At 38.0% G+C, this 12,929-nt stretch overlaps 1 protein-coding gene across 3 annotated transcripts in view; it reads right to left on the minus strand.

The window, feature by feature from the left end:
* The window catches only part of ulk4 (unc-51 like kinase 4), a 283,773-nt gene that overhangs the window by 69,367 nt on the left and 201,477 nt on the right, over positions 1-12,929 (minus strand). For all 3 annotated transcript variants that reach the window (XM_067449187.1, XM_067449185.1, XM_067449186.1), the window contains one exon: positions 2,112-2,278. In XM_067449187.1, coding sequence (XP_067305288.1) covers positions 2,112-2,278 — 167 coding nt within the window. The remainder of the gene's footprint in view (positions 1-2,111; positions 2,279-12,929) is intronic.

Here is a 12,929-nt window from a genome sequence, read left to right on the forward strand (position 1 = left end):
AAGCATCGGATGCAGTGGTGTAAAGCACGTCACCACTGGACTCTAGAGCAGAGGAGACATGTTCTCTGGAGTGATGAATCATGCTTCTCTGTCTGGCAGTCTCATGGACGAGTCTGGGTTTGGCAGTTGTCAGGAGAATGGTACTTGCCAGACTGCATTGTGCCAAGTGTAACATTTGGTGGAGGGGAACTTTCTTCAGGGGTTGCCTTTGTCCCCTTAGTTTCAGTGAAAGGAACTCTTAATGCTTCAGCATACCAAAACATTTTGGACAATTTCATGCTCCCAACTTTGTGGGAACAGTTTGGGGATGGCCCCTTCCTGTTCCAACATGACTACGCACCAGTGCACAAAGCAAGGTCCATAAAGACATAAATGAGCGAGTCTGGTGTGGAGGAACTTGACTGGCCTGACCTCAACACGATAGAACACCTTTGGGATGAATTAGAGCAGAGACTGCGAACCAGGCCTTCTCGTCCAACATCAGTGCCTGACCTCAAAACTTGCGTTTTGAAAATGTTTAGGCAGAGGCACATTTTTTTAAATGAGCCTGAGTTGGTAAAGAAAGCAGTGTCCTCTCTCAGCTGGTCCCGAGCTTCTACTAAACACCGTTCAACTGAAAACAGAACACAATGTGTGCATCCTAACGTTTGTGCGTGACCACTACTCTGCAATTTTGTGGTATAAATAATGCGAGCAGTGTTCACAATAAAACATTTTAACAAGTCAAGAACTTACATTGGTGGAGGAAGTACTGAATCTCAGTACTTAAGTAAAAGTACAAGTAACCAGAGACATAGTAAAAGTAGAAGTACTACAATGACAACCACACTTTAGTAAAAAGTATCTGTTTTTAAATGTACTTTAATTATTAAAAGTAAAAAACTATGTTAATGTTTAATTATGTTAGTTTTGGGTTAAAGTAATTGTGCTTACAATCTGTTGCCTAGTTTATATTCTAACTTACAAGTCTGGTTATCTATCAGTTAAATTATTCTGAAGCAACATTCTCATCAGCTCTGTTGTATTTAAATCTTCATATTTAGGATATGTTTACCTTTTATAAAGGACATTTTCCCCCTAATCTTATTAAATATAGGCTATGCTTCAGCTTTCCCTTTATTTTCTTAAATGTGATCATCAATAAATTAAATTAGAATTTCACTATAGGGTTGTTACCAAACAAATTAATTAATTTACACTGACAAATTACAACTGCATTAAATAATGTTATAAGATTGTTTTAAATAAATATATTTTAATACAAATAAGAAATGTTGGAAATAATATTGAAACATAAAAAAAACACCAGTAGGTAGCGGCAGATCTTAATGAGTGAGTCCTTGAGTCGTTTTGTTCATGATTCGTTCATGAATGGGGCACTCGTTTACGAACAGGTCATTGAATCTTTGATTCAACCGATTCATTCAAAACGCTGAATCATTTAGTAACACACTATTGTTGTGAGATGTGTTGTGGTTCTGATGTGGAAATATGATCTGCATCTTGGAAATATTTTCGCTGCTGAAATAGGACAACATCAGTTCATATTGCATCTAAAATGTAAGTTAATTAATTGTTTATGGAACTGTCATATGAAATCAGTGATGGTATTCAGGAAAACCGCACTCTTGGTCGTGTCGTGATCTTTTTAAACTTTATTATATGCTAAAATATAAAAACTTAACATTTAGAATTTTTACTGCAGTATGTTACTGAGTTTCTCTGTGTGAGCGGGGCTGATTTGTTTCCATTTCTCCTCGAGAGGCTGCGCGAGCCTCAACAGCGTAACCGTCAGTCTATTATTATCCATTAAATATCTGGACAATCCTTAATCTCGAGCCCTTAAACTGATCAGAAAGTGTAACGAAAATGTAACAAAACGTTGTAGAAATGTAGTGGAGTAGAAAGTAAAATATTTGCTGAATAATGTAACAAAGTAAAAGTCAAAAGTATGCACTATTGATTCTACTTAAGTAAAGTACAGATACGTTAAAAATGTACTTAATTAAAGTAACAAAGTATTTGTACTTCGTTACATTCCACCACTAAGTGCTTAGTTTAATTACTTGTTATGACAATAAATCTAAACTGAAAATGAAAGAGGATGTTACCTGCAGGGCCAGTCGGACAACAGATGAAAGGTTTTTGAGCAGGCAATGGATGATGTCCAGCAGACACAGAAGCAGAGAAGAGCAGCTCTTCATCCCTGAGTGCATCTCTCTCTCCAGATATACGCCAGAGACTTCCACAAAGACATTACTCACGACCTCAATTACACCTGAGAAGAGAGATAAACACACAGTAGAGTCACTGTTCTATACATGCATCTGCTCAGACTGTCCATCTGATGAACACAATCACATCGAACATAAGATATCAGCAATTTAATTCAACAACTGCCTGCTAGTATGCGTTTAGAAGTGATATTAAAGAAGTGAACATAGAAGTGATATTAAAAACTTCTAGAATGTTACAAAATAAATTCAGTGCTTCAACATTGATAAAAAGAAGAAATGTTTCTTGAGCACCAAATCAGTATATTCATCAGTATAGTCATATCATTTCTGAAGAATCATGTGACACTGAAGACTGGTGTGGCTGCTTTGTCACCACATTAATACATTTAATTCAGAAAAATGTATAATAGACAATATTTAATTCAGAAAAATGTATAATAGACAATATTTAATTCAGAAAAATGTATAATAGACAATATTTCTATTACTGTATTTTTGTATTTCAAATGCTGCCTGATTGTGAAAAATACAGACTAAGGATGTTCAGGTCAAAGACCACCCAAAAAGGTGCTTAACACAAATAGAAGTCATATGATAGACCAAATCCCCAGAACCAATCACAGTGAAGAAAACTTGAGTGACAATGATTTTTACTCAAGCTGTATTCTTTAAATCTACACGTTTCTTTCAGCTCAGGAGAATAATTTGGTTGTTGTGAAAAGTGATCTCCCGGCCGTGAAGTACTAAAGATTCTGTGCTTAAGAAATCACAGCAGAGACAGGGATAGTGTTGGAGGACTATAGAGCCGTTCTGGAGGTGAGGATGTAATACATAAAGTATTAAGGATCCTGCAGAGACCAGCGTATGCCTGAGAATGATGGTGAAAGTGTATAGATGCTAAAGACCTGTGTGCTCATGTGTGTTTGAGTAAACGCTAGTGATAGTAGCTTTGTGACGGGACACTGTCACCTTACTTCCAGAGGGCATTTACCTCAAAGTATTGAAATTGTGTTGGATGTATTCAAGAAGGGAATTACCTCGATATACTGTAGTTTTATATTAACAACTGGGAGTTGTTTTAAGTGTCCGTGGTGAAGTCAGATATTTGTATTGATAATTTCCACAACAATACACACACACACACACGCACGCACACACGCACGCACGCACGCACGCACACACACACACACACACACACACACACACACACACACACACACACACACACACACACACACACGCACACACACACACACACACACACACACACACACACACACATATTATGACCACCTTCCTAATATTGTGTGGATCCCCTTTTTGCTGCCAGAAGAGCCCTGACCCATTGAGGCATGGACTTCACTAAACCCCTGAAAGTGTGCTGTGGTATCTGTAACCAAGATATTAGCAAAATATCCTTTTAGTCCTGTAAGTTGCGAGGTGGGGCCTCAATGGATCGGACTTGTTTGTTCAGCACATCTCACAGATGCTCGATTAGATTGAGATCTGGTGAATTAGGAGGACAAGTCAAACTCGTTGTGCTCCTCAAGCCATTCCTGAGCCTTTTTGCTCTGTGTCTGGGCGTATTATGCTGCTGAAAGAGGCTACAGCCACCAGGGAATAACGTTTCCATGAAAGGGTGTACATTGCCTGCAACAACACTCAGGTAGGTGGTACTTGTCAAAGTAACGTCCACATGGATGGCAGGACCAAATATTTCCCAGCAGAACACTGCCCAAAGCATTACACTGTCTTCTTCTCATAGTGCACCCTGGTGCCATGTGTTTCCCAGTTAATCAACACACATCCACCCGACAATCCAAGTGATGTAAAAGAAAATGTGATCAATGAGACCAGGCCCCCTTCTTCCATTGCTCTGTGGTCCAGTTCTGATGCTCACGTGCCCACTTGTAGGCGCTTTAGGTGGTGGACAGGGGTCAGCATGGGCACCCTGGCTATGCAGCCACACTGTGTATTCTGACACCTTTCTATCAGAACCAGCATTGACTTCTTGAGCAGTATGAGCTACAGTAGATCTTCTGTTTGAATGGACCACACGGGTCAGCCTTCTCTCCCCACATGCATCAATGAGCCTTGACTTTGTCACCGGTTCACCACTGTTCCTTCCTTGGACCACTTTGATAGATACTAACCACTGCAGACCGAGAACACCCCACAAGAGCTGCAGTTGGAAATGCTGACTCTGCTTGCCCATTTTTCCTGCTTCTAACACTAACATGTGCTGTGAGGAAGAGAAAATCAGCTCAGTGTTATTTCATAATGTTATGCTTAATCGGTACGTGTGTGTGTGTGTGTGTGTGTGTGTGTGTGTGTGTGTGTGTGTGTGTGTGTGTGTGTGTATGTATGTATGTATGTATGTATGTATGTATGTATGTATGTATGTATGCAGTGGCGTAGCAGCAAATTTTGGGCCCTGGGTACAAACCATCTTGCTGGGCCCCCGTACCATGTATGTGTATGTATAGAAAACAGACTTCCCTGCCTCGGGCCCTGGTTACTCAGTACCCTTTATCCCCCCAGTCCCACGCCCCTGTATGTATGTATGTATGTATGTATGTATGTATGTATGTATGTATGTATGTATGTATGTATGTATGTATGTGTATATATATATATATATATATATATATATATATATATATATATATATATATATATATATATATATATATATATATATATATATATATATATACACACACACACATATACACATATGTACCGATTAGGCATAACATTATGAAATAACACTGAGCTAAACTACTGTATGCTGTTATATTCAGTTGACACTGTGCCAAATTCATGTAATTTTCACTGTGCTGTATGTAAAATGAGTGTTACCTTGTCTTTATTTGAGAAAAAAATATGATTCCTAGTGCACACAATCTGGTGGTAAATATATATATATGGTTTGAAAAAAAAAAGTCTAAATAGGAAGTAAAAACTGTAACCAACAGGGCACCCAGTAATCTAGTAAGTTTGTGTGCACTAGGAATCATATTTTTTTTCCCAAATAAAGACAAGGTAACACTCATTTTACATACAGCACAGTGAAAATTACATGAATTTGGCACAGTGTCAACTGAATATAACAGCATAGTTTAAAATCAAGGGTTTAACATTTGATGCTTGCGTGCCTCCAGTGAAACTCTCCTGTCCGAAATCAATTTACATGGACCGACCGTTATGCACAGGCTACAAATGCACACTTCAGAATATCTGACAGCTCTAATTCGGATAAGTCTGCAAGGTTTGTGAAATTAAATGTTTATTAGACGTTTAAAGATTCATTTAAATGATATAAATGTGTTTTTTTTCTGAATGCAGATAGTAAATGAGAAAGCATTAATCACGTTTGCAATCTTATTAATAATATTATTATTAATATATTATTAATCTCTTAATAATATAAAAACACATGCTATAAAACATTTTTGTATACAGTTTACTTTGTTTAACAGTTATATCTAAAATATTAGAAGAAAAAAAATATGTTAAACAGAGATCATAACTAATGAAGAAGGAGAATGGAAGTGCTGTGTGCTCAAGTGCTGCTGTTCTCAAAGCCAACGTTCGACGTTCTTTAAAAAAAAATAAAAAATTAACTGCCAAATATTAGCTGATATATCGGTCACCCACTAATCATGAGAGATTGACACCATGCCATCAACGTGGTACAAATGAACATATTTTGCATCTGCTCTGCATAGGTCTGGTGGTAACAAACTTCAGTATAAAAAGGTGATTAAATAACATGATATTTCTATTATAAGTTTTAAATGATATAGCTAAATATAAAATTCATAAAATATATTGTAAATATTCAAAATTACGATTTTTAATACACAATTTACCAATGATTTACTGTAGAAACACTAACTTTAACCACGTTATTTAACCATATCATGATAATCATGGCATATCTCCATCCATCCATGTATTCATAATTTTTTATTTTTTTTCTGTTTAGAGCCTACATTAAGACATATTTCAGTGATTTCTGTCAGGTAAGAAGGATATTTTATGTAAGGTATTTTTCATACTAAAGTAAGTGAGATTCAACCCAGCAACACAGTACATTCAACTACATACAGAAGGACCTATGACTCTACACATAGAGAGGAAAGCACAACACTCCACACTAAATATAGAGGATACTATTAATTATCTGCATTGGTGCACCCTGGGGACTATAAACACAACACAAAAACACTAAAGGGTGAAGTGCCTACTTGGGAGACAGACTATTTCCAGTTCCAGTGTATTGGGGATGGCATGAGAAAGCAAATGTGTGCATTGAGCTATCTTCCACACCCGGCAGAAATAATCAGGAGGAGTTGAGTAAGACCTGAGGCTATCACGCTGTTTATCTGAGATTAGTATTGCAGTTATCTGAGGTGAAGGACCCACGCATGTGATTCGCCGCTTGACAAATTATGCAAGATGAATACAGCGGCAATGCCATCAACAATACAAATCCACCGCAGAACGAGGAAAACACAGCCAAGGCTGTCACCTTTAATACAGGGGAAATACAGATGAAACCGGAACTGCAGCCGGGAACGTTTGCAATTTAGGTGAATTATCATAAATGCACACGGTGCAAAAATTACTTCTGAAATTTGTATGTAAATATATTGAACTGAAATGCATACGTAGGCCTTAACAGAGCTGTGAGCAGTATTTCAGCGCTGTCTCAAACACAAAGAGCTTCTTGCCAGACTCTGAATATTTATGCTTACAGCTGTAAAGTTAAATTTATGTAACTTACTTTCTTTTGGTTTCGAATTTATTGCTATTACTTGCAGTAAAATAAGTCATGCAAATACGACTTAGGATATGGATGTTTTTCTACCTCCACGAGCAAAAACAAATGTTCACGTTTTATGAGGAAATACCTCTTTCTCTCCATCATATGGTAGTATGACATAGTCAGAAACCAGATATGTGCCACAAAAGCCAGGATATAATACCTGATGTTTATATTATGGCACACATTTGTGTGTCAAAATAGGCCACCGATTTCTTATAAAGTAATAAGAAATATACTCCTAACTCAAAGACCATTCCATAAGGTAGTTATCTTCTAAGATAACTATTGGTCAAAATGTAAGGCAGCATCACATGTATACTTCGTAGATAAGGCAATTTCAGAATACATTGCAAGGTCAGAACATGTGAGCATCTGTTCATTTTAAGGAGGAAACTAGTTAATTTTGAGTCTTTTAGTGCTATTTTCATCTTCTAAGGTTTAATACACATTGTGTCAACGCCACAGGATACACTATAGTATGATGAATCATAAATAATTATTCATGAGACTGCATGTCCTTATCAGTTGAGAAGACACTTCACCTAATTATTCACAACCAGATGCTTACTTTTGACATACATTTTGAACTGTGAGATCAAGTACAGTACACTCTTAAGCATAATGGGCCCTATTTTAACGGTCTGAGGGCATGGTCTGAAGCGCATAGCGCAGGTGCACTTTTGCCAAGCGCATGGTCCAAAAGGGTTGTACCTAGTTTCTAAATGAATGTAACATGCATTATATCAGTGAGAGTCCCCCATTCCCTTTACAAGCCAGTTGCGCTTGCACCCTGGCGGATTCGCTATATACATGCCGGAATTTGCAAGCAGAAAGACTGAATTCTTCTCCAGAGAGGAATCCTTTCATTTTTAATATTTGTGCACCCACCTATAGTCGCATATTACTAACATGCCCTTTAAATAACAACAACAAAAAAAAATACTGTGCTATTGACTTTAGATCAGGTTTTTGTAGTCATTTTCAGTTGCCTCAAAATAGCAACATGCCCAGATGGGCACGAGTGCATTTGGTATTTAAACAACTTTGTACTGGACATGAAAATGATAACCTCGTCAGCTGAAAAAAAAAACAAAAAAAAAAACACTTGCGTCGCACCTGTTGTTGCATTACAGCGGGTGCATGAAAGGGCCCAAAGAATCTAAAAAGGGTTTCCTTTTAATTTCTTTTTTTTTACAGCAAACAATGCCAATGCCAGTGAACAAGTGTGAAGTACATTTTGAACATCTAAAGAACCCTTTTTCCCACTATAAATATTAATGGAATAAAAGGTACCATGAATGTTAAGGGTTCTACACAGAACCATAGATGCAAATAAAGAACCTTTATTTGGAGATACACATTCATGGATCGCATTGTCAAACTGATTATCTGCCTTACTTTTTATGTAAGAGTGTGTAGGGTAATTTTACTTTGATTGTGTGAGGCTTCTGGTTTCAGAAGCGTCACATTATTTAAGCTGTAGAAAAACTGCCCGTTATGTAAAGTGTTATGCTTGCAGCTTGATTTTGCCACCTAGCATCTATCATCATATTATTTTAATTCATTATTGTAATATATAAGAATAAACACTGGTTTTTAGAACAAAATAAATTTATAATTTACTGCACTTTGTTATTCTTCTAGTTATTTACTCATGGTGGCTAATGAATCAGAAGCATATACAAAAAATAGCTTACTTCTCCACCAAACTAATGTTGATATAAGGGTCACTGACAAATACAGCTTCAACAAATAAAACTTAACAAAATAATAAATCAATTCAAACCTGATGTAATGCATATTTTTGAATTATAAACAAACAACCCCACACCATGCTTTACACTTGGCACAATGACTGCAACAGTCAAGTACCGTTCTCCTGGCAACCACCAAACCCAGACTCGTCCATCGGACTGCCAGACAGAGAAGCGTGTTTCATCACTCCAGAGAACACATTTACTCTTCTCTAGAGTCCAGTGGTGGTGCTTTGCATTGCACTTGGTGATGTAAGGCTTGGATGCAGCTGCTCAGCCATGGAAACCCATTCCATGAAGCTCTCTACGCACTGTTCTTGAGCTCTCTGATGGCCACACGATCTTTGGAGGTCTGTAGTTATAGATGCAGAAAGTTGGTGACTTCTGCACATTGTCCGCCTCAGCATGCGCTGACCCTGCTTTTTACGTGTTTTTTTTTAACGTGGCCTACCACTTCAAGGCTGAGTTGCTGATGTCCCTTGTTATAATACCACTAACAGTTGACCTTGGAATATTTAGTAGTGAAGGAATTTCACGAATGCACTGGTGGACACCTATCACGGCTCCACGCTTGAATTCACTGAGCTCCTGAGAGGGACCCATTCTTTCACAAATGATTGTAGAAGCGTCTGCACGCCTAGGTGCTTGATTGTATACACATTTGGCCATGGAAGAGATTTAAACACCTGAATTCAGTGATTTGCAGGGGTGTCCCAATGCTTTTGGGAATATAGTGTGTATTACAGTGAAAGAGATAGTCCATCCAAAAATGAAAATTATGTCTTTATTTACTCACTCATGTTGTTTCAAACCTATATGACTTCCTTTCTTCTGTAGAACAAAAAATAAGATATTCAGTTCCAATTTCTCCTATCATATGGACAACAAATACAATAGAAGTCAATGGCAACACAATTTGGTTACCAACGTACCAAGCTACTTTAATTGTAGCTTATAGTGTAAATAGCTATTTTTTCATAAGGTTAGCTTGACTAGTTTAGCTACTTTAAATTATAAGTACAACACATTTTCAAAGTAGCTTTCTGAACACTGATCTCTGTTGTGTTTTCCAGAGCTTTTCTGTCTGCTTTCCTCATCTTGCTTATTCCTTCTCCCTCTGTTATCTTTCACCCCGACAAATCTCACCAATTATAAAACTCATCTCGCCTTTCTCACTCTTTCCTCGTCTCAATCAACCCTCAACCCCCCCGTCGCAGCTCTCTTTATTTTCATCACATTTTCTCGTACTTCCTTCATCTCTCTCTTACTCCCTCATTCACTTCTTGTATCTGCGTCCCGTGCCCATGCTCTCTTGCTCGCACCTAAAAGAACCAATTACAGTGTTTCCCCACTTCTAGAACGGAGCAGGGCCGGGGTGCCTGGCATTAGCAAGATAGCGCTAATTGTAAGGGTTATATTTAGTGCTGGGTCAGAGCTTTCCGAGAGGAGGAGTGCTGATAACGATGGTGGCTGCATGAGATGGCTTGTAGATGACCCTGCAATGTAAAAAAAAAAAAAAAAACAGGTGTGGAGGGCAGGGTTTGTTGCGTCTGATCGCAGCCTGCAGCACCATGGTCCGCTTAGACAGAAGAAGAGGTCCATGAGGGGTTGTTGTGATATGGGGAAGCATGGAAGAAAAAAAAAGCCATTACAGGCTTGTACTTATCTGGAAGGCTTGGGATGTGTGTGTGTATGTGAGTGCCTACGGTCAAGCTTTACTGGAGCTGACAGACAGGAACTAACCTGTAAAAAAATACTTTGGAATATCCAAATGTAAAACCTCCAGAATATGCTCCTTCCCCATAACAAAACTCATCAAGGGCTAATGTTACGCATGGCAGACTTCATTCCTTTAAAAATTTGAGTTCATTGGCTTACTATCATGAAACTGACCTGAATGGAAAACTTGTACATGACAGGTTGCAATGTAATAAAAAAAAAAAAAAAAAAAGATTATATATATATATATATATATATATATATATATATATTAATGTCAAATTTTCATGTTTGCTGTATTAGTATATATTGCTTCTTGTGGTAAGGAAGGCGTGGTTTAGCGGTTGCTGCAGATCGAGAGTGAGCTCTGGAAACATGAGTGGTAAGGGGAACACCTTCAATTAACACAATCTAACAGGTGTTATCATTTTGCATCTAGTCGAGAGACCGGATGAAAAGCCTTCTAGCTGCGGAAAGAGAGAACCTGCCACGAGAGCGGGCTGTGCTGGACTGCGTTGAAACTGCTGATGAGCAAGTTGATGAGTTTAGAGTTGATGTTTAAAAAGAGCCCTCAAGCAATTCACTCAAAAATGAGAAACAAACCTTTTACCTCTAATACACCATGTCCAACAGCCTTTAGTGCGCGATCACATCTCGTGAGTGAGGTCAATGTACAATGTACAAAATATGGCGCAGTTTACGCAAATGTCGGAAGTGATCTCTTGTGTGTATCTCTACGCCATATGGTGTACATTGACCTCACTTAGCTGTTGGACAAAGTGGTGTATTAGAGGTAGAACGTTATATAAATACTGTTCAGTTTCGCACACAAACCGATCGTTTCGTGTCTTTCGTGACATTGATGTGTCGTCACAAGCATCAGGGTTTAATATGGATTTGTCTGTGCATGTTTTTTTTACTCAGATTTACGACTGACAGACTGTAACGGTGGGAGTAAAAATCTTAATTTGTGTTATACTGAAGAAACAAAGACACCTACATCTTGGATGCCCTGGGGGTAAGCAGATAAACTTCAAATTTCCCTTTTTGGGTGAACTATCCCTTTAAGTTGTGTATAATAATACTGGAGTTTGCACTCTCTGACCCTGCATCCTTCTTTACCTCAACCCTTCAAACTGACATTGTCACACTTCTTTAGATATTATTTGTAAAAATGTATTATTTACACACTTAAATAGACTAATTATATTGCTGAATTATGTAAGGCACTGCAAAATAATTGTAATTTATTTCTGTTGAAAGTTATGTGAGGAAAAAAAAAAACAGACAAAACTGTAACCAGACAAAACATTTTTGAGGTCTGCTCATTAGATTCTGCTTGCATCCTAATAGTTAAAGCTACACTGTGTAACTTTTTTTAGTTTATTCTTAGCTAAAAACACTTCAAAAATATATGTACTCATTAATGTATGTTTACTTCTTTCAAGTAATAAAGTATTCCCGTAAGTTTATAATATGCCATTGAAAATACATACAGGTGAGGGGTTTGAATGCCGGTCGCCATGTTAGTCCTCCATCTTGAAAGTACATTTGCCAAAGAGGGACATACCCGTAAATTCAAGCTTCGCCTTTCGCATTTTAACACTCGATGGCACTCATGGATGAGGTCGAACTGGAAGCCATGTTAATCTTGGACTAAATCGGCCACCTTAGGAGTTATAACGAAATCGGAATTGAGAGGAACAGAAAATAATATTCACTGGATGGTCATATACCTTTTCACCGCTAGATGGGGGAAAATATCACATAGTCTAGCTTTAAGTCGGTCACACTTTAGATTAGGGTCTAATTTAAAACTATACAAATGTCCACCAAGACCGGCCCTTGAAGCAAAAAGTGTCTAAGTAGCAGCAATAAAATGTTATCATTTTGGCAATCTAAATGAATCCAATAAAATATGATTGGCTGAAAACACTTTTCTTAAAGGAACAACAACAAAGGATGTAGAACCATGAACATGTTTTGCTTGGTAAACTCATGGTCACCCGTCCCAGCTGCCGCTCTCTTTCTAAAGGGAGTGCTAAGAATGTGTTACTTTACGTGGCCAACGTGAATCTCACCATCTCTAGAACCACATGAGCACGTAAGTGTGAACCGACACACTTTTTTCCCAAGGTGCCCCCTCTTCGCACAATGTTGAATGTGGAGAGTGTGTGTGAATCTGACTCATCTCCTTTTGTAAAAAAACAACAACACGACACACACCCCCACACACTTCAGCGTCCATCTCGCCCTAGTGTGTCGCGAAGACAGGCATGCAGGTCCAAAACTGTCAACATAAGTAAGGCTATAGGAATCCATTACTCAATAATTCAGCAAAGGGAACTGAAAGCATCAGGGTGAGACTGGGCATTCGTACGGCAG

The sequence above is a fragment of the Pseudorasbora parva genome, chromosome 7 (assembly GCF_024679245.1).
Source record: "Pseudorasbora parva isolate DD20220531a chromosome 7, ASM2467924v1, whole genome shotgun sequence".
In the NCBI taxonomy this organism is placed as follows: Eukaryota; Metazoa; Chordata; class Actinopteri; order Cypriniformes; family Gobionidae; genus Pseudorasbora; species Pseudorasbora parva.